At 42.4% G+C, this 27766-nt stretch overlaps 2 protein-coding genes across 3 annotated transcripts; both read right to left on the reverse strand.

Moving 5' to 3' along the window:
- Positions 1 to 684: 684 nt before the first annotated feature.
- Positions 685 to 13753, reverse strand: F10 (coagulation factor X). The gene is made up of 8 exons (XM_067289717.1): positions 13505 to 13753; positions 10797 to 10957; positions 9298 to 9322; positions 6524 to 6637; positions 5419 to 5559; positions 4307 to 4557; positions 2776 to 2893; positions 685 to 2047 (listed from the first exon to the last, which is right to left on the reverse strand). Exons 1-8 carry the CDS (start codon positions 13572 to 13574, stop codon positions 1500 to 1502), a joined length of 1428 nt encoding a protein of 475 aa, XP_067145818.1. The 5' UTR covers positions 13575 to 13753; the 3' UTR covers positions 685 to 1499.
- Positions 13754 to 15876: 2123 nt separating this feature from the next.
- Positions 15877 to 26043, reverse strand: F7 (coagulation factor VII). Of its 2 annotated transcripts, XM_013954080.2 has the most exons (8): positions 25410 to 26043; positions 23004 to 23164; positions 22418 to 22442; positions 22220 to 22333; positions 20745 to 20885; positions 18257 to 18369; positions 17627 to 17747; positions 15877 to 16548 (listed from the first exon to the last, which is right to left on the reverse strand). In XM_013954080.2, exons 1-8 carry the CDS (start codon positions 25477 to 25479, stop codon positions 16010 to 16012), a joined length of 1284 nt encoding a protein of 427 aa, XP_013809534.1. In that variant the 5' UTR covers positions 25480 to 26043; the 3' UTR covers positions 15877 to 16009. The 2 variants fall into 2 exon arrangements, with proteins under 2 accessions (XP_013809534.1, XP_013809535.1); XM_013954081.2 differs by lacking the exon at positions 20745 to 20885.
- Positions 26044 to 27766: the final 1723 nt, after the last annotated feature.

A 27766-nucleotide genomic window follows, 5' to 3' on the forward strand; every position in this document is an offset into this window, starting at 1 on the left:
AACTTTTGCAGAAGTGCACAGCAAAAGAGCAAGAGGCAGCAGTCAGAAGATGCAACAAGGAAAATTCCAATTGGACATAAGAAAATTTTTAACTGTGAGAGTGCTAAAGCATGTGAACAGATTACCCAAAGGGATCACAGAATTTGTCTCTCTGGAGATTTCCAAAACTTGACTGGACCAGGCCCTGCACAGCCTGATTTAACTTCTTTGATGTTAGCCCTACTTTCAGCAGGGGATTGGACCAGATGACTTCCACCTGTCCCTTCCATCCTAAATTTTTCTATGATTTCTGTGACTAGGATTGAGGCTGGGAAGGTTTGAAGAAGAATGCATTTAGGAACACAACTTCCCATACAAAAACAAACAGCCTGTGAAGCTTCTGCCAGCAGAATTTGCAGCACAGATCAGGGTAGTATCTAATAGATGAAGGCTGGGAAACCCCTGGCTTAACTAATCTCTTTCTAAGGAAATTAGTATCTTGGTATCTAACTTGCCATATAAGAACCCTTAGGCCAGTGAAACCCTTAGGACCCCATCCATTCTCCACCTCCTCATTAGTCTTGACATAATGCAGATGAAATATATCACAAGTATTTGTTAGGGACATTTGCTCTTTTTTCACTCTTAAAAGAGATTTTGTCCTCGTTTATTTGTAAGCTGACTGAAGGAAAAAAAAGCAAAAAATAAAAACAAAGTTTTTTATTTCAAATGCTGATGTACATCAATATTGCACCTCACAGAAACACGTAGAACAACTATACATGCAATGAGCTCTCTGATCCTCAGCCATACACAATGCAGAACATGATACAGAAAACAGTGGATATGCACATTTTTTTCTGAAGAAGTTAAACAGAAATGTTCAAAGTAAACTAAAGTGAAGTACAACCTATATAAAGGGAAACAATATTGTAATTAGCAGCATTGACCTAGGTGGGTATTTCTGTGGAACATATTTGGTTATTTAGCATCACATGCCGAATACTTACCTGTGGCTCAGCTTTTGCCATGGAATCTTCTCTGCTCTCTTAATCTTCTAAACACATCAACAGGTAGAAGCTAAACAGCTCTAATAAGCACAAACTCCCTACTGAACCAGCTGGCTGCAATCTAAAGAGTAACTGAAGTTCTGGTCTTCCTACTTTCATCATGACTGGTGGGGGCTCATGTTATGCCAAGCAGTGTCTGCTGGAATCACTTGGGCAAACACACAGAAACCATAATGGCAATATAAAAATAAATGGATAAGCAAACACAAGATCCCAGGAAGCAGCCATTTTGTTTGGGGAAAGCTCCTCACTGTACAAACTCAAAGTAACACTGGCAGTCCACATATACATGCTGGAAGCTGGGAATAAAATAAGAAGAAGCAGCACCATAACTTTAAAGAAGCAGCTCTCAAACAAGTTTAGTAGATGTGCTAAAAAAAGGATAAAGTTTCTGTTACAGATTGTATACCTGCACCTTGTTAGCTAACAGAAGGATCAAGAACCACACCACTAAATTTTTTGTCTCAGGATTGCTCTTACCCAGCGTAAGAACTTGGACAGTTTGGTATAGACACCATACTTGCCTTTCCTTGCACATCCTTCTCCCCAGCTAACAATTCCAGTAAGAAAGTAAGTCTCCTTATATTTGGTTACATGGGGGCCTCCACTGTCTCCTTGACAAGCATCTTTTTGCTCCACCTTGTAACCAGCACAGAACATGTTTTCTGTTATCTCAAAGTTAGCGGATTGCTTGCAAGTGTTCCTATCAACATAGGGGACTTCAAGCACTTTCAGTTTTTTGGATAGTCGTCCACCTTCAAATTCACGCCCGAAGCCACTAACCATCCCAGATTTTTGGTTCATCAGAACATCATTAGCAAAGTCTGCTTCTGGAAGGCATGCTGGGATAACGTACTCAGAAAATCTTATAGGTTCCTTCAGCTTTATTATGGCTATGTCATTATCGAAAGTTTCTGCAACATATTTAGAGTGAACAAGTATTTTGTCCACCGTATGCATTGTTTCAGAATGTTCTTCCTTTTCTCTGTCCACTTCACCTGTACAAGATCATTAAAGGGGTCATTAATATGGGGAAGGTGAAAGAAATTAAAAGCAATCTTGATTAGAGACTAGTATCCCATTCCTGACACTTTGCCTAGGCCTTTATACCATACCAGCAAATTGTAAACATTTATTGCAACATTTATTAGCAGCCCATGGATGCCGTTTCAGTTCCAAGGTCTTGTCTAGGGAAATTATTGTACCAGCTTAAGTAAAGGATAAACTCATTCAGCTAAACTAACTCAATTTTGGGTGGAAGCTCTTACAGGAGATTGAGCATGGCTTACATCAGGGAAGGGAAACTGGTCTGGGCCAGGACTAAGTTCAGGCACAAAGTTGCGTTGACCTAGTATCACGCCTCAGAAGTGAAGTAGTCATAATTTGAGCTACTTTCTTCTTCCTCCAGTCAATGTGTCTGGAAAAATTATGAGCTTTCTAAAGAAGGACTCCTCTGATGAATGCAATGCTAGCCAATACTGCTAGAACATTTGTTCTTAATCACTTCCACCTAGCTGACTAAAAAAACAGAATGCACCATTACCATCTTCTACATCAGTTACTTATGTTAGTACAAAATAGGATGCCTGCAATAATGGGAAATGATGAAAAGTAAAACAAAACAAAAACAAAAACCATCTCACACAGGTTTCAGAGCACAGAGGATTAGTCCACAGCACAGGCTCAACATTTCAACATTACAGGAGTAAAATAAATAACCACTTACCAACAACAACTTTAATTTCTTTGGTTTGGTTCATGCAGTGAGCTGCAGTAAGTATAAAATTTTCATTCAAAATAGTTCCACCACAAAACTCGTCCCCTTCCTCATTTATTAGAACAGCCTGTGAGAGAAAAAAGATACATACAGAATTAAGAAGAGCAGTTTAGCTTCAATGAGCTACGAACAGGTAATTGCTTTCTCTGCACTCTACATATGTGCATATTACTGCAACACATACTAGTCTGCAGGTCTCTCTGCAGTGGTCCTAGTATTGCATACACACACGCGTATGCTACAGACAGGCTACAGAGTCTCAGTTGTCCTTATATGATGAAGAGGTTTGGCTTCGCATATCGCCTCACGGTACTTAGTAACATCTTTTAGGAAAAGACACCAACTGACTGAGAAGGGAGAGTGCACCGCCCAAATCACCTCTCCCCTAAGACTTACTATCCTAAGGAATTCCTGTCCAAGTTCTGTTCCCAGTTTATCCTGCCTAGTCTTTGTGAACTGATTACAGGAGCTCATTTCGGCTGGTCCAAAGTCAAGAGGAAAACTTAGTTATGGAAGTGTATTTTTGAAGCAAATTCATGCTTTATCTGACATGCTCTCAAGTATACTACCTAAATGGACTGCTATCATGAGGGAGGACAGGGATGGAGAGGTGGAGGACAATGACATACAGTGTTACAGAATAGGACATGGTTGTAGACCATCATCTAGCACTGGATTTTTGTCCGAGCTTTCCCCTATAAATACTCATGTCAGACTAAGAATGAGCAAACATAATTCTATACTAAACAGAGGCCCTGACTCTGCAAATAACCTCAACAGCACAGGTATTGTGGTTTGTTAGGTCATGGCTTTGGGAACTGAAAGCTGATTCAGTTAAGTTTGGGTAGTGCTGGCCAAGCCATTAGATCAGGAACCTGATAAAAGGCTTAAAGCTTTGTGCACAGCATTATCCTGGGCACCTCCTCTCACCTGTATCAGAACACTACACTATACTATTGCCATACAGAAGTGGACTATACACTAGTGTCCCCAGCAAGTGAGCAGACTGGAATGGAAAATCACACCAAGATGCACCACACCCGAAGAAACAAGGGAGAGAAGCCCTAGTTCCTCAGAAAGGTTGAATGAAATGACACAGAAAGACACAAGGCAGATAGATTAAGCTATCAGACCTTCAAAACTCTGCCAGAACAAAACAGTTTATGGACAGAAGTGGAATATAATCTGCAAAGATGACACTGTTGGGCCAGCATGACTCACAAGCCCTCTCTGGCGACAGGTTAAGCAGCACTATCTAAAATTGCACAAAGCTTTTCATTTTGATATTTTAAGGCTGCAATTTACAGAACAGTGTATCTAAGTGCCTAGATACATGCAACTCAACTCAACATACCTGCAACTACAAATGGCATCCTATATGGATAACACATACAGAAGGCAACCAAACTAAATAAGCAGTTGCACACTTTCCCTCAAAAACATGTTCTGCTTACATGCAGAGCACAAACACCTGATTTACCTGCCATGGACATTCACCAGGCAGACACTCATCACCACCTACTATCCTGGTATTCACATTTGGAGTCTTGATACTCGTTTCATTCCGAGGCTGGAGGGTTGGGCTTTCTGTGGTAGTAACAATGCCCTCTTCCAGAGTTGTTTCATTTGTGGGAGGCACATCTTGATCGCTGGTTATGTTGCTATTATCAGCAGGTGAAATAACTGACCTTTTCTTTCTTTTCACAAAAACTTTTCCACAGGGAAACTTTACTGTAAAGACAAGAACATTAAAATTAAAAAGGAAGGACAAAAACACCCACACAAGGGGAAACTCCTTGACAACACCCTCTTGCAATAAAATCAGCTGCCCTATTTTCAAGACACTAACAAAACATTGGCAGATGCAACAAAGGTGGAAGACCAGATGGGCTGAAAAATGAAAGTCATTTTCTAGTCCTAAAAGCTGTCTGTGGGTTCAGTTTCTGGACGGAGTTTTCAATTTAAAAAGTATTTAAAATTTAAACATCATCTTCAATTATTTATATTGTTATATTCAAGTACCTGCTATTAATAAAACCATCTTAACTGGGAAAATGAGCAAAGCATTCTGTGTTAGGAATCATATCACTCATGACAGCAATTGATTATTAGTTATAAAGGATCTAGAAACAAATGCCATCCATATATGGTTGACTTATCCCTCCCCTCCCCCCTCCCCAGTTTGTTGGAATACAATGAAAATGTACATCCAATAGCACTAATCTTAATTATTTGATTACTATTTGATTAGGTTAACTGCCATTAAAAGTATAAAAGTAGTTCTTGTAAGCTGCTATTTTAAATGTGGTGTGTTTAAATAAGTGAGATATAACTACAAGCACTTTTATCCTGCCAGCAGCACTTTGTTTCCATTCAGGTAATTTCTGTGAAAGGCACCTTGCAAAGGGTTCCCAAACATAGATTTGAAGATGCCCATCACTTCACCTCACACATGGAAGGCTTTGAAAATACAAATCAGCTAGCCTCAGTGCTAAATCTATGTCACTTAGAGCACTGACGTTTCAAAAGACTTCTTTAACTGTGAAAGAAGTCTCACGACCATTGCTATTAGTTCATCATGTGTCTTCGTACCTGATGAAACACAGCCTTTGCCATCTTCTGCTAGAACATACCCTTTCGCACAGGAACACACAACATCCTTCTGTGCACTTTTTTTGATGTGGCAGAACTGCTCACAGTCACCATTGTTTATCCTGCAGTACTTTGGTATGACTATAAAAGAGACAAGTTTGGAGAAAAGTTGTAAATAAACACTGACTTCACAGAAGATATTGAAGTTCACCAAAGTATGTAAGTAAGTACACTGCACTCTTTAGATAGGATCTGTGTCTCCACCTGTAAAGCGCCTGAAGCACATTTTAATAACAGCATCAGTAGCTAATATTAGCTTATGCCTTACAAAGCAGTCACACCCATAGCATGAAAAATGCTTGCCAAATGCAAGTAGGCACAGCCACCATGTCACAGTGAGCTTAAAAAGGGAGAGACAGAGCAACAGTGGAGGAAAGAATAAAACACTAGCAGAGAAGTCTGGATAATGGTATATCCTCATATGATTCCTCCCTCCTGCCTTACAAACCTCAACCCCTCATCATCTCAGTCTTGCACGTGAGCTTCAGTTCCACACCTCCCACTCCTACCTCTGGGTGACTGATACACATTCCAGTGACACCATCATTAGGGTAGTAGCTGGATGACGTAGACGTGAAACTCAGGAAGGATTTGTACGAAGAAATGGATTCCTTGCAAGGCTGAGAAAGTCCCTGCACTGTCTACTGAAAGCTACTTTCTTTGTCTGGCTCTATATTGCTATGAGCTGAGCAGGGAGGCTGTATTTCTGAGTTTGGAGTAAAGGCTCTTTGATATCAGTTATAAGAAGCCTATGCCCTCTAATTTTATCAGTGTCTTTTGGGGGTTCAGGCTCATGTAAAGAGGCACTACCACAAACAAGAGGGCTCTGGAGCAAGTGTAACTTCTGAGCATTCACTAACACAATCCAGTAGTGGATCCAGCAGGGCTTTGTGTTTCTGGCACTGGCCTCCAACTCATTGTTGACTGCCATTCTATTCCATGCATTTTTTCAGGAGGCAAATATTGCACATTAAAGACAGTGCTGACACTATGCTTCAGTTCCCTGCTAAATTCACTGCCACAGTTCTCTAAAGGAGAAACCTACCAAATTCACAGTTCTTGCCTTGATAACCATACAAGCAGGAGCAAGTGTAGGAACCGATTCCATCTTTACAATGTCCGCCATAGTGACAAGGATTCGAGCTGCACTGATCTCCATCTACAAAAACAAACCAAAACACCAAGCTGTTTTAAGAATGTAAATACTGTCAGTGAACTCTGAAGGAGGTTAATTTTAACAAGCAAACTTTCATCTTTCTTTTTAAAACATATATCCTATGAGTTGCCACATTCCAGACAAAGCAAAGAGTAGGAACAATATTTCAAATCAGCGTGAGTCATATACATGACCTAAGTTCTGCAATCTGTTTTTGATGGCTACTGTATGACAGCACATAGCTAAGCCTTTTTTGTAGAAAGATGAAGTAATACTGCAACATTTACAGTGAAGGCTTTCAAAACAGACTGGACATTTCCATGTTGTAACTACCCTCCAAAGATAATTTGATCTTTTGACCACTTAATGTCCTTGCAATTTATGCATAATGATGACAAACCACTTCTTACTTCTTTAAAGGTAATCTATCCTATGTGCATATCTTTTGTCTACAATGCTGTTCATTTAAAAAGCAACAGACATCAACATATTAATCAGAAGATAAACAAAACAAAAAAATGCTTTTCAAAGCCCTGCTAGGTACATGCATGCAGGCCAAGTTCCTGTTTTGCGCTGCTTACAGTACCAAAATAGTCCCATTGTATTTGTTGAGGTATGAGCCTGAGCTTCAAGGAATTAGCTCTTACCTCACACCCCCCATACCTAGGCTGTGATCTCCCAAATTTGGAAGGTAGTTCTGCAGTCTCTCCTCCTCTCCATGACCTGGACGCAACTGGCTGACCTGACCCCAGGGCCTCAGCCACATGTACCTCACAGTTACAAAACAGGAAAGTGTGTGTGTGGGGGGGGGGGTGGCACTGCATTTGGAGGCACGTGCTATCTAGCAGCCCTTCCTCCTGCCCCCTCCAAAGGCACCTCACTCCTGCAGTGATGCTCACTGCCACGGTCTCTCCCATCCAGTGACCGCTGTGACAAACACATGCTGTATCACATGACTCTGCATGGCTCTTCTGGGCATTGTGAAAAGAAAAGCAGGATATCTGGAGAAGTGACATGTGCTTTATAATTTTTCTCCTTAGATGTACTCTCCTCATTTTCCTGTACTTTACCACCTGCTCTACCTCCTGTAACAGTAATGCCCACAGAGGAGACAAGACGCAAGGAGCTGCTTATCCTAAGGATCCAGCTTGCAACCTGCATGATGGCTTTGGCCTGTCACCTTATCTGCTGCAGCTGTATCTGCTGCAGGGAGTATCTGTTGGGCTTTGTGTAGTGCTCCAGCAACTGAACATCCCATCCGTACCTGTGTGTGGCCAAGAACACCAGCACTCTAAACGCAGCACCTGTGTATTCCACAAGAGAAGAGTTAAAGACTGATGTCTGTCCTCAATAGAGGGAAGGTGAGACCACCATTTACTGAAGGAAAGGCAGACTCAAGGCCTGCAGAACAGCTGCTGGTTTCTGACTCATCAGTTGTGCCAGAGGGCTCTACTCTGTAGTGGTTTTAACTAAGCAGCATCTTACTGTTAAAACCATGCTTATTTAGTCTTTCCCTAGACACCATAATTGTTGCTGTGGAACTGAGCTTTATAGCAATATTTCACAAAAGTATTGCAGAATCCCATACTAAAAAAGAAAATGAGAATGAATTGTTCTAGTAACTTGGCTGAGGGAAGCTGTGGTTTTCAATATCTCTGAACACCAAAAAAGTATTCATGGCCTGTGGTTTAAAATGTATGAAATTGGCATTTCAGCTAAGAGCACTGGCACTAATGCTCTGCTGCCTGTATTCTCATGAGAAAATGGGTTGAAATTTTCCATTCCTGTTAACTGCTGTTCCCACAGTACTGACGCAGGCTTTGTTTGAAATTTCAGCCTGTAGGATTCAGAGTTTATCTCCCCCTTAGAGGATTGTGAAAGTTCTGAATCTTCATCACGGCAACTATCTTCAGTTTTCTGTGGACTCCAAAAGACAAAGCTAAGCAGTCTTACTTGGGTCAAAATTTTTGAGGTATTCTTCACAGCATGCATGCTGGACACATAATTTCTGGAAAACACATTACTAAACACTAATACATTAAAAAGCAATAACGCTAATAACTAAGACTTTCAGAAAAAAACCAGAAAATATTGATTAGCAGTATTTGCTAATCTGCTGGTTCGTCTTCTTTAATACCAAACAGTTCTGTAGAAAACACATCCCACAGAATGCTAAACATTACAGGAATCAACAACACTGTAGCATGAAAGATGATTGAAAGTGGCAAGCCAGACTGAGCAACACAATCAAATGCTTTAGCCAAGGCCAAAAATTAAAGTGCCACCCTCATCTATGACTCTTTGTATCTTCATATATCTCCGAATAGATACCTCTGGAGGACAATTAACTGGCAGAGTCACAACCCCAGCTTCTCACTGTCCTTTGTGTGCAAAGAGCCAGTATTCTTTTCTGAGAGGACAAAGATCATCCCAAACATTGAAGGCAGCTGAACCTTGCCTTAGAAAGAAGTGACTGGGTTCAAGCAACAGCAAGGCAGTAAATCAATCAATCAGATTCCCTTTTCAGAGGAAACAAAATGAGGGTGTCCACAGTGAAAAGAGAGGAAATGAGGGCAGGAAGTGGTTATGTAAGAGATGTGTCCTTTTTAGCCTTGCAAAAAAAAGAAGCTTAATTTTCCAAACAAATGCAGAGTGTTTCTTACCTACATAGATATTCCAGAATTCCTCCTACAAGTAGGTGTGGGGAAAGGGAAATAGGAGGAGACAAACAAAAGTTAGATAGAAATCAGTGAGTTCAATTCTTTAGAAAAATGTCAGAACTTTCATACAGACCATACTTGCAGCTAACAATTGTTAAAACAGAATATTTAAGTTACAGGCAAATATAGTGCCTTGCAGTCTGATACCGCCATTTAATAAATTAAAACCATATGATCCATCTACAGTGCCCAGCCCTAGAGAAACAAGTCTCATGCACTTTTGAGAAATACTTAGCCTCCTTAGAAATTTCCTAATGTGACTCATCCAACATAAGGCATTCATTTTCTTGCATAACTTATCTTTGTATTCGTTTGATTGGATTTACTTACACTCCTGCAATACCAAACTCTCAGTGTCATTCCCCTTTAGCCCCTCAGGACCTCAGAAATCCTGACACTCTAAAAATACTGTGTCTCTTGTCCCTTCTCCCTTCCTTCTTGCACTGCGGACTCCAGGTATGTTGCCTGTCCAAGTCTGTCTTTTTCATGGTATCTGGTCACCAGGTAGAACAGACTGTGCTGGTTCTGTCATAGATCAGCCAACCCTTATGCTTTAAAGTACCCTTATGATGCATCCATGACTCCCCAACCCAGGTCATCTCAGGCACACTCCAAGAACATTCTGGCCAGCAAGTAATGCTGAAGTGAAATAAATCTGGCCTTAACTCCAGTTTCAGGGCTGTTCTTAACAGCCACATAGCTACAGCCAATGTTCCTGATGCTCCTCTACCCTCAGTCCCTTCAAGTTCTTAAACATTACCTTTTCTACTGACCTATCTCCTGGACATGCCCCATCTCTTTAAATCTCTCTTTAGCTTTGGAATAGATCTCCCTCCTGTCTAAAGCTAATTAGTCTCTAGGGTAGGGAAGGTGATACAGGAATTACAATGTAATTCTTTGTGACAATTTGATATTCAAACATTTAAGAACTGTTCACAGTACATATCCTGTCCATTTAAATGCTGGAAAGAGATGCACAAGATGATAAACCCTACAAAGCTTCTTCAGATAAGTAGGCAAAACTTTTGCATGAAGTTCTATGTCAGTATTTGCCTTCTCAATCTTCCTGTGGTCTCTTCGTCTAAGAACTCTTGAACACTCAGCTATGCCATGCAGATAAGTGGCAATATTTCTAACACAGCTAATATCAAAATATTTAAAGGTCAAATACTTCACAATGCTGATTAAACAGATAAGACAAGGTAAAAGAATGGAGGCTTTAATATGGGCTGGCCTTGCAAGTGCTAAACTAAGACTGTTTTCCAGCTTTCATATGTTTATGCTGTAGCAATTCCAACCAAATTCAAAAACACTGTCTAATTTTTCTTTGTGTTAAGTGATCAAGAGTATTTTGTGAGCTTTGATTCCCAGTTCAAAGACTTTAATACTGTTTTGTAAACATGAAATATATAGGCCTGTGTTTCATATTAGTTCATCCTTACAGTTTTCTCTTTGTCTTCAAAAGCTTCTCTTGCCTCTTCTTTCGAGCAACGCTCCTCATGGCATTCTCTTTCAATATTCCCTTTCTTCATTTCCTCCAAAAAAGAGTTAGCACGTTTTGTTCTTCCCAAGAACTTGTCTGCATTTTCTTTCTTGATAAATACTAGACAGTGGAAAAAAGGATACCAGTGCCAGGTAACAATTGGTGTTGGTAAAGAGCTATTAAAAATAACTGAGGTGAAAACAAAAACAAAACAGACCCCCCTCTCCACTCTGTCCTTAAGCAAAATTACCTATGAAGTCAGTCCTCACACAGACTCGTACATCCCAGGATCTCTCAGAGCAGTCTCTCTCTGAGAACCAGTGGGTCCAGGACAGATTGGAGGGCCACCAAAATTCTGTCCTACTGTTTTTAGTCTTGAAAATAAGAACACGCAGATTGGCAGTAAGGGTTTATATTACAGTTGCTCCTGCTCAGGACTCCAGTCATGAACAGAGTGACTTTCCTTGCTGCTCTGAAGGCCAGGGAGACTACATTCCTGGATTTGTTTTTAAAGCTGACAACCAGGTAACACCACTGGCTGCTCCAGGGTCTTGTGCACCAGAAACTAAACACCACACTGACTCAAGATGCAGAAATGTGTCAACATGGGGTTCACCTGATAGATGGGAAAAGCTGTTTCATGGTACAGCCCTCAGAAAAGAAACAGAAAATCTACAAGTTCTACTGCCCTTCACCACCCCAAATCCCACTGCTGTGCTCTGGGGTCTTTCTTCCCTCTTAACACCACCTCCAAACTGCCTGTTGTTACATTCCTGACTTACTTACTGAATATAGCTGCATTCTCAAGTTTAATGAAGAGCAGAAGTAAATGAACATCAGCTTTAGTATCTAAGGAAAGCCCAGCTTGAGCTCAGTTTGCTGGGTTGTTTTGTTTTTTAAAGGCTTGGTGGCACAGGAGAAGTGTGAGAACTGTTGCCTAGAAGTTTACAATGCAGGTAGTTGTTGATTTAAACTGGAGGATCAGAGGCATTAAATTCAGGTCAATCACTTTGCTGCATGAACAATACTGTTACTCTCCACTAATTTGCGCACAAATTGCCAGCTAGGAAGAAGAACTGAAACAACGCTGGAGTAAATCAATTGCCATTTTTTACTACCTTATAAAAAGCAGATATTCTAGGAATGTTTGCAGAGTCTGAAAGCTGGCATGTAATTTTTTATAAACATGTGGAATTTAAAGAGAAAAAAAAACAAAAAAGACAAGCACTTTCGAATCACTGACTGGAGTGTAGAAGACAGTGCTGCAGATGGGACTTTAAGGCCAATAGCTCTTACTCAGTGGGTAGTTTGCATGTACCTTCTGGAGCATATCTGAAGCAGCTCAATTCAAAACAAATAAACTAGCTGGTTACTAATCATATATCTTAATATTGTCTAAGTGGTCATGGAGAAGAGTTACTTTGCTTTCAGTGAAATCGGCGGATCAGCCTCAGGGAGCCAAATTCTGCTAGTGCTGTTTATATTAAGCAATACCACAGAGCATACATGTCCTTTGAGTCCTGCTTAGGCTGAAAAGGCTGCTTGCAAGGAAGGCATACAGAAAGTGCTCCTAAGTTCTAGCTCAGCAGTTGTTAGTTCACTATCTTCACTTGTCCTTAAACCCGCTTCTGCAGTTATGGGAAAGTGACAGGACACAGCTGGAGGGGTTATTGCCCCTCTATTCCTTTGCCTCCACATCCTTACTATAAGCAGCACTAGAGGATGTTTTTATAAATTTGAACTAGCCAACTAGCCTTCTGAGACTGGTCTTTTTCTTTCCTAAGTTTTCTGTCATGCTTCCTTCTTCGAAAACATAAAGGACTGATGGATGTTGGTCAGCTAAAGTAGGGCATTCCACAAGCTTGCCAGGGACCTTATTTCAAAACATAAATAGGCTGATTCACTGAAGGAAGAGTTAATGACTTTTCAAGAAGTCACTTACTGCTGTTTTCTGTTTTGAACTTTGATGTTGACCCTCGTAACACAAACAGCAGATGACAGAGCACACTGACGCTCTCTGTGCCCCAGCCCCTCATCAAGCAAACGTACCCAACAAAACCAACCACCATCCATCCACCTCAGTGTCCCAGGACAGTCACATTATGCCTGAAGTATTTAAGTATGTCACATTTTGAAGGCAGTTGTCCTCCCAGCACTAATGAAGGGAGGGAAGGGCTACTAATCTAGTTTTAACAGGGGGAAAATGGAAATGCGGAAACGCACACCAATCTGGGAAAGGCCACTCTGGACCAGGGTAGGAGATCGCACCCCTGGGGCCCTCCAATGCCGGGCTCAAGTGCTGGAGTGCTCCTGTGACTCCCTGGGAGCTCTCTCCCACAGAGGCGAAGCCCGCCTGCCTTTCAGCACCGCAGAGGGGACGGTGCAGGGGCAAACCAGCCCTCCGCCATTTCAGAGAGCCAGCCACTGAAGGAAGGAAAGCCCCTCAGGTGCCTGCTCCCGCCCCCTCCCCCGCCCGTTCCAACGGCTCCCCCCAACGGCCGCAGCCCCCCACACCCTCGGGGCAGCCCCCCTCCCCCACCCCACGCTGGCGGGTTCCCCCCCCCCAGTAACTATCCCCCCACCCCCAGGGCCGATGCGGAGCGCGTTTCCATGGCAACCCCCAACGGCTGTGAGGAGGCCCCCCCCCCCCCAAAGGTTCCCTCTTACCGCCTCCTTCGGCGCGGAGCAGGGCTGCCAGCGCCGCGCAGAGCAGGAGGGGCGGCAGGCGGCCGGCCATGGTGCCCGTCGTGCCGTGCGGGGACGGACAGGACGGGGCCAGGACGGGAGCCGAAGTCTTCACCCCCCAGGGCGGGGAGAGACTAAAGTTGTGTTGCTTCACCCTGCCCAGAAATAGCGGAAGCGCCCTGGACGGGGGGAAGCCGCCGGCAGGATTTCTCTGTGAGGGGGTTGGCGTGATGCTGAGGCTTTTTTTTTTTTTTTTTTTGATGAGGGAAGTCTGCTCTCTTAACTGCACTTTTTGAGAGGAGAATTGAATTGTGACTTTAACAAGCTAGCTGCCTACACGCAGCCTCAGTCGAGGGTGGCTTTGCAGCCTGCCAGTGCTCCGCTGGCACTGGCAGGTGTGGGGCTTGGCGTGAGGCCAGGCCTGGGCTGGGGGGGGCAAACATACCTGGGGCCTGGGCTCCCAGCTGGGGTGGCCACTGCCCCACCTGCAAAACACGCACTGCCCTTGGCAGCTGCCTCTTGCTTTTCCGCCATTCCCATCCAACACCATGACCTGTTGACTCAGTCCTTTATATTCCCCAGCTCTGGTGTCCTCGGCCTCGTGAGCTGTCCCACCGTTCCCTTTGCTGCCTCACGGCTCAGTGCCTCATGATAGGAAGGGGCTCCCCCGTCAAACCAGGCTTACCACTGGGAAAACACTCAGGGTAGTTTGCCTCAGGCTTCCCTTTTTTGCTGTTACACTTTGTTGTGCCCTCTGAGGTCTCTGCGTTTTGCCCTTTTTCTGCAAAATGAGTTGTTCATAAATATCAATATTTACACGGATGCATTATAGCGAAGAAATCATGCTATGGAGCCCAAACAATTGAAAACTGTTCAAATTTGAGGGCGTCTAAAGAGATGATTTTGCAATGCCAGTGCCTTGTCTCAGTGAAAATGAGATTTTATTTGCTGGCTGCTGCTCCTAGTCACCATTCTTCCTGGGAATTTTCCTGATTGGTTTTGGATTCTTCTGCAGGTGTATATGCTTTCCTCCTCTTTCCCCCTGCACTCACCTGGTTCTTATTTTATTATTTCTTTAAGAATAACTAGAACTGCTGGGGTATGTTTTCATACTCTTAGACCTCTTATTTCTCAAGTCTTTGAAATTTGCTGCCTTTCCCAATTCAGTTAAGTGCTTAATATGAATAATATACTGCTTCTTCTATGTTGGTAATGCAGATTATATAATGCACAGTTTTATCTTGTATATGTACCATATAATGACAATGTTTTCCCCTAATAATAGAGTACAGCCAACCATAAATTTTCTACTTAATGGTAAGCTTTTGTGATTGAGCTCATATTCAGCATGAATTGAATGATTCCAAAGCATAGGGTTTCATTAGATTAAATTATTTTCTAATCTCATGATCAATTTTATCTACTATCTATCATCTCCCTCACTTTTTGGCAGTTTTCACACTTACAATAGGAAATATATATTTTTAATGGTGTAGTCTGCAGTAATTCAGAGTTCCTCAAGTTCTACCATTTGTACACTAAGGCTCTAGAGAATTGTCTTTGGCCTGTATTTTGCAGATGGTCAGACAAATATCCTCTTCTCTTTTTAGACACCAGGCCAAAGGGCACAATTTGACTGTTAGTTTATACTGGAGAACAAATTAAACAAACATTCCTTTTCCATTCGTTCTCATTTTGTATTAAGTAGCACAATATTGAGGCAAAGGCAAAGTTAAATCAGTAGTATTCTTCACCATGCACAAATCTGGGGTTTAGTATTACACTAGGTAACCTTATTGCAATAATATTTGGTGCAAGAAGACTATAATGAAGCTTTCAGAGCAGATCTGTAAAAGTGAAATTAACTTTTCCCCTGCTTTTGTGTGCTGGAGAGTCTCTACAGTTCCTCTCAAATTTGCCTGTTGTCACTGAAATTGTAAGATAAGGTTACTTTAACATAAGATAAAGCAATTCTTTTCTATTATTTCCTTTCCTATTGTGTAATTCTATTACAGGACCTATTGTCACTGGAAAGTGTGAAAAACAGAAGTATAAAAGGGATTCAAAAGAGATTGCACACATTTACGGAGAATAGCTTCATCATGACTATTCAACGTAATGCAACGTATCACTCAGGAAATCCTTACATCAGTGATTACCAGAAGGGAAGATCATGGTATGCTTGATATGTCACCAAGAATCTTTCACAGCAGCTAGCTCTGTCCATTATCAGAAAATAGATACAGAATGAAAGAGACTCTGAGTCTTTTTCAGTATGGCTGTTCTGTGCCTCGTTGACAAGACATGCAAATTTACAAACAATACCAATAGAGAAGTTATTTAATATATTCAGATAGGCATTAGGCTAGTTTCAAATCATTATTAGCTGTGTGGGTATCATGTGTTTAAGATATTCAGGGAATGCTTTCATAGGAAAATATTACAGATGGGATTAAAGGGCAATAACACGATCTAGAATCAATATCATTAGTCCATGTGCTTCTTTAACCAGTCAATGTATTTGGACACCCTTGTATAAACCCCATAGGTGCCTTGAACAGCACAACCCTTCCCCCAGCTGGTAATCCCAGTCAGATACCAAGTGTTCTTGTACTTTGTGGCATGAGGTCCACCACTGTCTCCCTTGCAAGAGTCTTTAGTGCCACTCAGGTCTCCTGCACAGAACATATTCTCTGTAATATTTAAATCAGTCTCCTTTTCACATTCTTGTGTTTTCACACGTGGCAAATAAACTCTCATCAGAATAGCAGAGGTAGCACCTCCATCTATTAGACGTCCCCATCCGCTCACCGTGGAGAACTTAATGGAGGGCAGGTCATACACTGCCAAGTGTTTTTCAGGCAAACATATTGGTACCACATAATCAGTGAGGTTCACGGGTGTTTCCAGTCTCAGCAGGGCAATATCATTATTGACTTCTCCGTTAGTATATCCTTCATGAATGATTGTCCTGGTAACTCCTCTTTCTTGCTCAGTTTTCTCATCATGATTTATTGCATGTTCACCTGGAAAATTGATTAATCCCAGATAATGTCAGTCAGGTCCATGATTCCTCAGAAGTTTTGGAAATAGGAGCTTTCTAGTCTGACACTTCTAAAGGACACTCATCTTCTAATATCAAAATCTGCACTTTTTTTTTCTTTTAATCTAGTTTGTCAGACTTGTTACACAGAATCACAGAAGCACAGAATGGTTGAGGTTGGAAGGGACCTCTGGAGATTGTCTAGTCCAACACCCCTGCTCAAGCAGGGTCACCTAGAGCACCGTTGCACAGGATCATGTCCAAACAGCTTTTGAATATCTCCAAGGATGGAGACTCCACAGCCTCCCTGGGCAACCTGTTCCAGTGCTCAGTCACCCTCACAGTAAAGAAGTTTTTCCTTATGTTCAGACAGAACTTTCTGTGTTCCAGTTTGTTGCCTCTTGTCCTGTCACTGGGCACCAGTGAAAAGAGTCTGGCCCCATCCTCTTGACACCCTCCCTTCAGATACTTATACACATTGATAAGATCCCTCTCAGCCTTCTATTCTCCATGCTGAACAGGCCCAGCTCTCTCAGCCTTTCCTCATAGGAGAGATGCTCCACTCCCTTAATCATCTTAGTGGACCTTCGCTGGACTCTCTCCAGTAGCTCCATGTCTCTCTTGTACCGGGGAGCCCAGAACTGGGCACGGTACTCCAGATGCGGCCTCACCAGGGCTGAGGAGAGGGGGAGGATCACCTCCCTCAGCCTGCTGGCAATGCTCTGCCTAATGCACCCCAGGATACCATTGGCCTTCTTGGCCACAAGGGCACGTTGCTGCCTCATGCTTAACTTGGTGTCCACCAGCACTCCCAGGTCCTTCTCCGCAGAGCTGCTTTCCAGCAGGTCAACCCCCAACCTGTACTGGTGCATGGGGTTATTCCTCTGTAGGTGCAGGAACCTGCACTTGCCTTTGTTGAACTTCATGAGGTTCCTCTCTGCCCAGCTCTCCAGCCACAATCACAGTAGGAATAACTGGTGTAAATTGGTAGTAACCCCTCAGTAATCGAACATGAATACTAAACTGGAAGCTTGAAAATGTGAGGAAGGGAAGATACATACCCAGTCTCACCTGAAGCTGTTCAGCAGGAGTATTTTCCAAACAATGAGCTGCAGTGACCACCCACTCAGGTGAAAGCAGCGTACCTCCACACTTCTCTTTCTGATTCTGTATTATAAGGGCCTGCCAACACAAAACAAAGTTATGTCATGTCTTACTCAAATGTGTTTGACTCGAATTTCAGTAGTGTCAGGTTTTATGCTGCTTCTTTCTGTCATTTTATGCAACTATATGTTTGAAGTACTGTGTTGATTGTATGGGGAACTTAGAAGTGGGGGGTCTTCCCACTGACATTTTCTCCATCTTAAAATATGGACCCCTCCTATTATGGCCAAGAGTATACCCCTGCAAGCTGCAACTAAAATTCTTGTTGACAGCAAGGTTAAGGACTAAGGGGTCAGGAGATATAGGAGGTTGAATTACCACTCCACTCCTATGAAAGCAGACACTCCAGAACAAGGCTAAGATGCATAATTGGAACAAGTGGGTCTGCTGGCTATGGGTGAAGAGGAAATTTGGCTGTCCAGACATGGCACTTTTTATGGGTTTTAACATAATAGATTTAAAATAATGAATTTAACATAATCGTTGCACAAGAAAAAAAAATGCAATAAAGAATCTTGAAGACTCACTTGCCATGGACATTCACCTGGAGGACAGGTGAAGCCACCTACTATTCTCCCTTCCGCAGTTGCAGTTGCATTTTTTTTTGCCAACACTGGTATTTTTCCACATGGATATTTCACTGAAAAATATAGCAACAAGTACAATTTTATTGCACTGAATTCGCAGCAACATTTGTAAGACTGATTCCTATTAAACATCTTCAATAAAGTTATGCTAGCTGAAAAACTGGTCTCTAGTCTGAAAGCATGGTTTCTCACAAATAATTTAAAAAGCTCAGCAGGTAAGTAGTCTTTTTGTTTGGAAACAGCCAAAAATGGTTTTACAAAGAGAATGCAGGCCCATAGATTGTCATGGACATATATTCATGTATCATAGGATCTTGCAAACAATATATCTGTTTAAAAGATATACGTCAACACTCTGAGGAAGATAGCAAGCTTGAGAGCAGAGGTGACTCTGTCAAGCCTTGTAGTCTACATATTTTCAATGACCCTGCTGACTTAACTCAGTTGTGCTGAGTGCACAGTACCCCTGTTGGGGTAAGAGACAGGCTTGAGCATGAGATGTTAAGCTTGCTATCCCTTGTTCGGGTGGACCCAAAGATCTCCTAAGAGTAGACACTGTGTCTTCTGGTATGTCTCCTGGCAGACTGCAACTCTATTGCTTAGGTCCAGTCCATTCTTGAGTCTTGCAGATTGCATATCTCAGTCTAAGGTCCTTTTTTAGCTTGAGCATGCATATGAATGTTGACAATAAGTGACTCAAGTCTTAAGGATCAAATCTGCACCTGATTTACAGTGGTGAGGAAGCCTTGGTGTTTTCAGTACATCCTTAACCCCACAGAGTTTTCCTTTTAAGAAGAAGAGGGTCTGCCTGACAGAAGGATCGTGAAGGGTCTGACAGTTACCCAGTTTTGTTTCCTTGAAACACACAGTCAGTGATACAGGGATTTTGGTCCCCGAGAAGCAAGCAGCAACAAATACCTATTCCTCTTTATATGCAGGGGAAGATATGATTTAAAGCTTGGAGAAATACTGAATTCTTTGTTCTGAGCTTTTAACAAAAGCAGGTTCCCCATCACATGGTATTGCAGAACCTGCTAATAGGGGATAAGCACATTACTAGACAATTATTTTCTAATGAAATTGTTGTTGTTGAGAGCTAGGTTGTCATTATCACTTCTCCACATGAGTGCTCCTTTGAGGTGTGTACTGGGGTGTTACCCCTTCAGAATTAGTTCTTTAGATGTGAACACATGTTCCCTGCAGCTCTGTCCATTATGTTCACATCCCCAGGGGTCTCTTTTTTCCCAGTAATGAAGTAATTGAGGTAGGCATCTGCAATAGAGTCAGATGCCAGCTTATGTATTGGAAAAATAATTAACTTGCCCTAAAAAAGTCCCAGTTGAAATTTACCTTGTCAGCTGAGTAAGAGAAATATCTAGCCATACTGTCTAGAGGAATATCAACTGTTAGCAGTTTATTGGTCCTACCAAATAGAAAAAAAAAAGAGTAACTAATTTTCTTTCGTTTTAATAGGACTCTTCCTCTCTTGATGCCTATATTGAAATAAATACAGTAATAAAATCCATATTCACAAATTCACATTGATTGGCAACCCAATAGTAAAACAATGTTGCCCATAAAATATTTTACCATAATGAGGTTGCACTAAAACAAACAGAGGATATGGAGGCCCAAAGTCCCTCCGCTCACTAGGAACTTCCCAGCCTGACCCCCAAATCCCTGAGCACCTGCTGGTCTGCTTTATTTAGACAGCCTGGCTGCAGTGCTTCTCTCCACTGCTCAGCTCTTCTCTGCTAGACCAGTGGCAAGAGCATTGCCCAAAGAGGAGATGGGGTTCAGTTTGCTTCTCAGTCCTAGGGGTGGGATGGTCAAACTCAATTTCCCATGTCCCAGTGGAGTGGGCTTCTGGGGCAATGAAGGATGGGGTCCAAAAGGCATCATTAGCTGGGGACCAGATCACTCACTTGAGAAGACATCCTGGAATGCAGTCACCCTACTTTGAATCCTCTCAGGCTGAACTGAATCCAGGTTTCTTAATTCCTGAGTGCATGCTCTAGCCACAAGCCTAATGCCCCAAAATTGGGGAAAGTACTTCTTCTTCTTCCCCAAGTACTTCTTCCACTTCGTGGTTTCAGTAAAAAATGGGGGGTCCTGCTCAGTTTTTTGAAAGAAGAGCTGCTGGCCCCTTGCAAACAGAGGGGTTCCCGGCACAGGGCCCTGATGACACTGCACAACCTGCCCACCAACCCACTTCAGCCCACAAGTCGAGCTCAACATTTCCCACTGGCTCTTTTGAGGTGTCTGACTTACACCAGAAGCCCAAACCTGCTGCTCTGGACTCTGCCCTAGAAGAAAAGGAAGGCAGCTGATGCCTAAGCGTTACACTTTGCAGCTCCTAATGTGTAGGTATTGAAAACTTTTCTTTTAGGGGTAGGTTAGAGTTAGTACCTGGCTTGTAGCATCATACCTTGGGGAATGCAGGACATGCCATCACTTGCTAAAGCATAATCATCCGCACAGAAGCACACTCGTTTTTCAGACAGCTCATCAGTACAGAACTGTTCACAACCACCGTTTTTGTTAACGCACTTCCATTGGTCAGTCTCAGCTAAATTCAGAGAAAGAGTCTTTATGTTTCCGAATATGGATTTTGGTGACACAAGTCAATTACAACTTGAAATGTTGACACAGAAGCAAGTCAGTAAATCAGATGTCAGTGATGTGTGTACAGTGACTGGATCAAAAGCTAACTCTGTTTGGAAAAAGTTGTATAGAACTGGATCACCAGGGATTAAGGAGAAAAAGTCTACGCATAAGAAACATGCACCTAAAAATAAATCAGCCTGCATTTGTCATATCTGAGCTACAGCAGTAGCCTACTATACTTCCTAAAGGATAGGAGTGTTGTAATTGTATGGTAACCATTTTAATATATAACTGTGGAAAAATTATAACTGTTTTGTATTTTGCTATTTGGTACAAGGATGCTCTGGGAAGACCATTGAATAAATCACATGATAAGAAAACTTTTCTTCTGTGAAACAAGTCAAAAAACCCTCACGTCCCCCCCTTCCCCCCCCCCCCACAAATTTTGTCACTTCAGTTTCCTGAATGACTGGATATGTGTGGATTCTTTATAGTAATTACTTATATACTGCCAGGAGTTCTTCCCACCCAAGAGACAGAAGTGGAAACACAGAAGGGAAAAACGTGGTGTAGCCCTTGCAGCAGAGATACACATGTGCGTAACTTTTTTCAGACGTTATTTGTAAAAGGAGAGGAGACTCACAGATTCTGTTCTAGTGATGGTGAGCATGAAAAATGCCTAGGAGATTAGTAGGCAGTAAAGAAGTCAGATGTGAGCAGTTGAGTAGTATGAGGAGACTGTGAGAAGATAAAGACAAGGGCAGAGATGGCGGCTTGGCTTACGCTATGGGTGGCACATGGCAGGTAATAAGCAGACAGAGTTCTGAGACTGCCTGGTTTGAGTTGACAGGTGCCTAATCCTTGTTTGGGCTCACCATATTCTGAGAGCATCAACTTAACAGTTAATATGTAGTGCCCACTGAAATCAATGAAAAGAATTATACTGACTGTGTTAGACACTGTGTCTGTCCCCTCTGGCTTTGTTTGATGGCTTATGCAGCATGGTCAAGTAACTTCCTACCCTATTTGGGTAGGAAAAGCAATCCTCCTTCTCTCTCAGATGGTTCACAAAAGTCAAATTTTTTGCAAGATCCCCATAAGGTCGTAATTATTTTGCTGCTCTGCAGTGCCTGACTGTCAGCTGGTTAGATCCATCATAAAACACTGCAGACTGTTAATGGTAGCTGCAGTTGCTAGAATGATACAGAGTGATAATGTTTGCTACTGCTTATCCCAATGACTTGCATTTGAATTAATAATGACATTTTTACTTTGTTAAGCTATGCCATAGCTGACCTTTTTCACAATTTTTGCCCTCATATTTCTTGGGACAACGGCAAACATAATCCTGAAACTGGTCATCACAAGTCCCGCCATTCTGACAGGGATTGGAGTCACACTGGTTAGGGTCTGTAAAAACATTCAGCGTTAATCCAGATCACATGAAGAATTGCAGCAGTGGGAGCGTTTTTATAACATATGGAATTCTCATACCAGAATAGATGTGCCAGAATTCTGTCTGGAAGAAAAAGATGCAAAATTTAATCAAATAAAAAATAATTCAGATGATTAAATCCTACAGTCCTTGTAACAGAGGATGTGTTACAGGCAGCCACAGTGATGCCTCTTTTGCCTTTATAATTTATTAAAGAGGATGTTCATAAAATATTCTACCTAATACACACAAATAGGTTACCATCAATAACATCCCTATGGCTGAGGTTAGTTTGACTGAAATTAGGGCTCTCTAGAAAACAAACATGTTGCATAATACAAGTATTTAAGGTATTGTTATGGGGGGGGCAGGGAGATGACTTAGAGAGAATCCCCTTTCCCACCATCCCCCAAACTGGTACTGCCTGATGTGGTCCATGCAGTATACCCTCCACCAACTCACACTGCTGCAGTGTGTTCCCCTAGATATATAAGACAAAGATCCAAACAGCAGGACACAAAGTGCATTTTTGCTTTCATGATTTCAAGTGCCAAAGCACACTTATAAGTACATCCTCGAATAATGGGGAATTTTGAAGTAAAGTCCATCTGACTGCAAGCGCTTACCCAGCACTCTGTTACTTACTGTCCTTTCATCGTCTTGGTAAATTTCTCTTGCTTCCTCAAACGAACACTTTTCTTCCATGCATTCTCGCTCTAGCGACCCCAGTTTTATCTCTTCAAAGATGCTATTGGCCCTTCTTTGCCTTTGCAAAACACTGGTTGCCTCTTCCTGCTTTAAAAAGACTGAAAAACAGTGGCATGTTCTGTTTGCCATACATCCTCGCTCTCCAGAAAGAAAGGACAGCATGAAAGTTTTTTTCTGAAAGCTTTTCTGCTTTCCAAGCTTTTTATGCCAAGTTTTAGAATTAGACATACTGAGCAAATTTGCACAATGTTTCAGAGTCACCACCTCCTTTCTCTGACATGCCTCACAGGTAAAGTGACAGCACATGGATTTTACAGGGCCTAGAGCTGGAGAGAAGTGTTATATGTCAGCAATACACAAAGTATTGTCACACTTTATATAATAGGTCTAAACATAGACAGGACAGTTTCTTTCAATTCCAGCAGCTGAACAGCACATGTCACTTCATCTAGTGCCGACATATGTGGCAACAGCTGATTTTTCTGTACTCACTACAGTAAGTAACTTGGTGCCAGATGTACCACTGTCAAACCTAATTCCCCAGTGCTCCATTCATCACTGGTTTTAGCTCAAACCTTTCACTCTTTGGACCTGCAGAAGGGATTTCCCAGGCCATTAGTAGACCACAGTTTGAGTTATCTTTATCTTTCTTCTGAAAAAAAGACTACATCACAATACATAGAAAGGCTGGACAATGCCCTCTGTGTTGCCTAGTGGAGCCTGCATAAGGCTCCTAACTTCTGCTAGCACCGTAGACAACAGCCACAGGGGTCTTACCCCTGTGAGTCTCTGCTGTGCTTCGAAAGGACGTTGGGAACACAAGTTGGATGGCAGATGTCATCAGAGCTCACTTCACAGAGCTACTCCAGCTTCCAACAAACGTAAATGTGTATTTAAAGACCTGATAGCATTACGTCATCACACTGACCTCTTCCTAAGCTTCAGGATACAATTGTATCACCAACTATACCCTCCTGGTATAATTCAGGATAATAAACACTAAGTCCCAGTGCTGCAGTGTATTTTTGCTCCATGTACTACACTACACTGCACAAGTCTTGAAGTGATTAATTTTGCAGTGTGTTCCTCCGTGTCACTAGGCAAGTCTGAAGCTTAGTGACAAACGTTTATGTCTCAGCACTTGTAACTATTTCAGTTAGGATTGGGGGTAGATTTGGGAATTAAGGATGATGTATATCCCTTGCCTTTCCCCCACGACATTCTCCACTACGTGACCCCTGAAAGAGAGGTAGTTACGTCCTACCTGCCTGAAAGGTAGTTTCTGAAGGACAAGATAGAAAAACTGTGGGTGCATGTGGATGTGGACACATATCTATCGTCACATAAATACACACAAAAAAAAACCCTGAGAGGATTTACTCCAGTCTGATGAGTTCTTTGTCTCTACTCATTTGTCTCTAATCAGAATATTTGCTGAATTACATGCAAAACAGTAGTAATTTTCCCTGTATTTTAAAGTTACTTGAAGGAATAAAGTATTTTGTGGTGCATCTAATTTGTCACAGGATGCTTCATAAGAATTTGTCTATTGTAAGAATGTCGTTGATTTTTGTCAGGTCGTATGCTTTTAATATAGCTTTCTTTAAAGGGTTGTAATTGACCTTATACCACAAGGACATTACATATGCATCAGTGTGCATGCACGGACCCTGACAGAAGGATTTGCATATGTGCATGGCTTGTGACACCCTTCCACCTCTATTTCTGTGTTGTCCATTTATTTAGACCGGAACATTATAGGCTTTTCTGTGTTTTTTTTTTAAGCTTTGTCCACTGCAATTCAAGAGGCCCAGTCAATGGTTAACTGGGAATCTTAAAGCACTTGGTCCCCTCTATTAATCTGGGAGGTGATTTTCAGACACATACTGACGCTACTGAAAAGCTAACATCTCACTTCATTCTACTGCTGTGGAAACATAGTGGATCTTCACCCCCTTAGTTTCTCATCAGCTGAATGACAGACTGTTGATTCTCTGCTTTGAAAAATGCTACAGGTGAACATGAAATAACAATAAATCCAAATTCCTATTTTCATCTAGTATGTAGACAGCTGATGGTTTACCTGCTGTCTGTGCAGTGAGATAATAGATTCACATATGAGCATAGAAGTGATTTTCCCCAGCTGACAAAATAAGCACATGGATGCCATCACTGAAAGCAAAGAAGAGCCTTTAACTCACAGACACAACGAGAGGCAGGACAAACATTTATGTATATTCTTTACTGAAGAATGCTCAAAACTCACAATAAGAATTGCACCTGAATAGTGGAAGAGAGGTCCACTGCCAATAATCATAATCAGAGCCATATCCTATCACATACCTGCATCCAGAGAAAGAGGAATCAGGAGCGGAAAGTAGAGAAACGAAGTCACACACTGCCTGGAAACCATGATGACCCCTGCAAGTGTCCCAGTAGTGTATTGACATTTCAGCAAGGACTATTTGGCCAAAGAGCTGAGCTTCAGATGCTTCGCACTAGAGGAGGGGCTGGCAAGTCATTGCAACAGGAAAAGATCCATTGCAGTGATAATAGCTGAGAGAAGTGCACATGCAAAAGTCCTGCAATGAGTCCTTTCCACACAAGCTAACAGCTTGGTTTTGAAGCATTCTCTCCTGACCTGTGCAATGGCTATGCTGATTACAAAGTCTTCTGTCGCGGGTCTTTATTTACCATCTAACATGATATTTGATGAGCAATATAAATGCCAAGGACCCTGCATCTGTCTGAATGGCACTAACTTGGCTATGTAGCCACGCAAGCAGAGAGCAGAGAAATGAAGACACTAAGATTTAGTTTGAATTGGCACACAAGGTATAGCCTTTCATTGCTTCGGAGAGTAATTAAACTGTTGACATCTGTCTTTTCACATTTCTCAGTCACCAGCTGAAACTCTGAACTACTGGCTGAATTTACTTGGAGACACTAATTAACTAGCAAGAAATATCCAGCACTGTTTTGCTCTATTTTTATTGCAGGACCCACGCAGCCTGCACAAGTTCTACCAGCTACAGTTCACACAGTTCACCAGAAGAGGTGCTGAGCCAATTCACACTGTATTTCATTAATAATGATAGGGGTCTGAGGGGCCAGTCTGCAGACAGTGTTTTATCTGGAAACTAAGCAGTCCTCTGATTTAACAGAAATCAACTAATGGCATTAGACCAGAGAGCTGAAAACATTCTTAAGTAAATATTTACTTAAGATAGCAAAGAGGTAAAGAGCATGTTTGCCTATGAGAAGTGAGGCATTCCTAAAGGGCTGGAATATTTTCCAGGCAATTCTCCCCTTTGCAAGCATAAAGGAAAGAGGGTCATTTCTGCACGCGAACATTAGAGCAAAGAAAAGCAACAGCTGTTTTTTTTACTTTGCGGCCAATGCTCAGCTTAATTTCCTGCAGAAGTCATGATTGATTAGGAAAGCTAGGATCCCAGCCGTTCTTTGCCTGTGTTCCTGTTATTTAGTGGCAGTGCGCACAGCTAGACATCCTGCTTTGAAATCTGTTTCCCAAGAGGGGGCATTCGGGCACTTCTCTGGATCACAGCCTGGCTCATTCCCAGCAGCTCTGTTCCTGGGATTTCGGGGACTGGTGGCAGGTCCTGTCCCAGGGCAGAGGAAGGAAGCTGGTTACTGGAATACGAAAGGAGCTACAGCAGCCCCTAGCTGTCCCCACCTCTCCTTTTAGGGAATTGCCTCCTTACCTCATAGCCTTCAGACATGGTCCTTGTTCCTCTCTGCATCCAGCTCCAGTCTCTGTGGTGGTCAGAGGCGAGAAAAACACTGAAGGAAGGAAAAACAGGCTGAAAGACCTCTCTGTTAGCTGGGAATGTGGGTTGGTGGCTAAAGAGAAGGAAAGAGCAGACAAGGAGAGGAGCATGTGGAGACTTGGGGGGGGGGGGGGGAGCAGCGCCGTGGGGAGTGCACTGGCTCTTGTCACCAGGCAGGGAAGAGCTTGGTGTCTAGGCAAAAGAGAGGAAGGGAGAAAAAATGAGACTGCAGATGTACCTGCACTGGGGCAGAAGGAAAAACTGAAGATACGTTCACTTGAAAAGCTAAAGATATATTCCCTTACCTACAGCAGTTAATTTAAAATAGTAAGGACATATTCATTTTACAAAGATCTAAGCTAAGTTTGTCGGAGCTGCTTGAAAACTTCTCTTTTTGTCTGATCTTCTTGGGGAAAGCTCTCTCTTCTGCCTGTTTGAATGAGCTTCTACCTACTGGTCACGCAAATCAGAGCACAAGGCTGTGCTTCTCACACCTGAGGCCAGCCTGGGTTTGTACCTATTGCCACTCCTTCTTAGGCTGCTCCTTTAACCAGCCCTGCAAGAAATGATGGTACATGCAGAAAAAGCTTCAAAGTTAGACTTTATCACTATGGATCACCTGGAACACTTTTTCAATACCACTTTTAGATCAGTGGCTAAATCTTCATACCAGACTCCCCAAAAGGCCATAGCTGGGTGGATATCTCCCAGTGCACTGCCAGAGAGACTGGGGTGGTGCCCACTCCACAGTGGTGTCAACGCACCTCTACACATTGGCACTGCTTCGTTTTTGTGTCTTCTTTCTTCATATTTCGCAGGTTCTGTGCATCCTTTATGGCTGGTACAGTATTTTCCCTCTGTCTTTCTTCCTCTGTTGGCACTGCTTAAGCCTGAAAGATTTTGCTTTTGCTG

Source organism: Apteryx mantelli, chromosome 1, assembly GCF_036417845.1.
Source record: "Apteryx mantelli isolate bAptMan1 chromosome 1, bAptMan1.hap1, whole genome shotgun sequence".
Taxonomy (NCBI): domain Eukaryota; kingdom Metazoa; phylum Chordata; class Aves; order Apterygiformes; family Apterygidae; genus Apteryx; species Apteryx mantelli.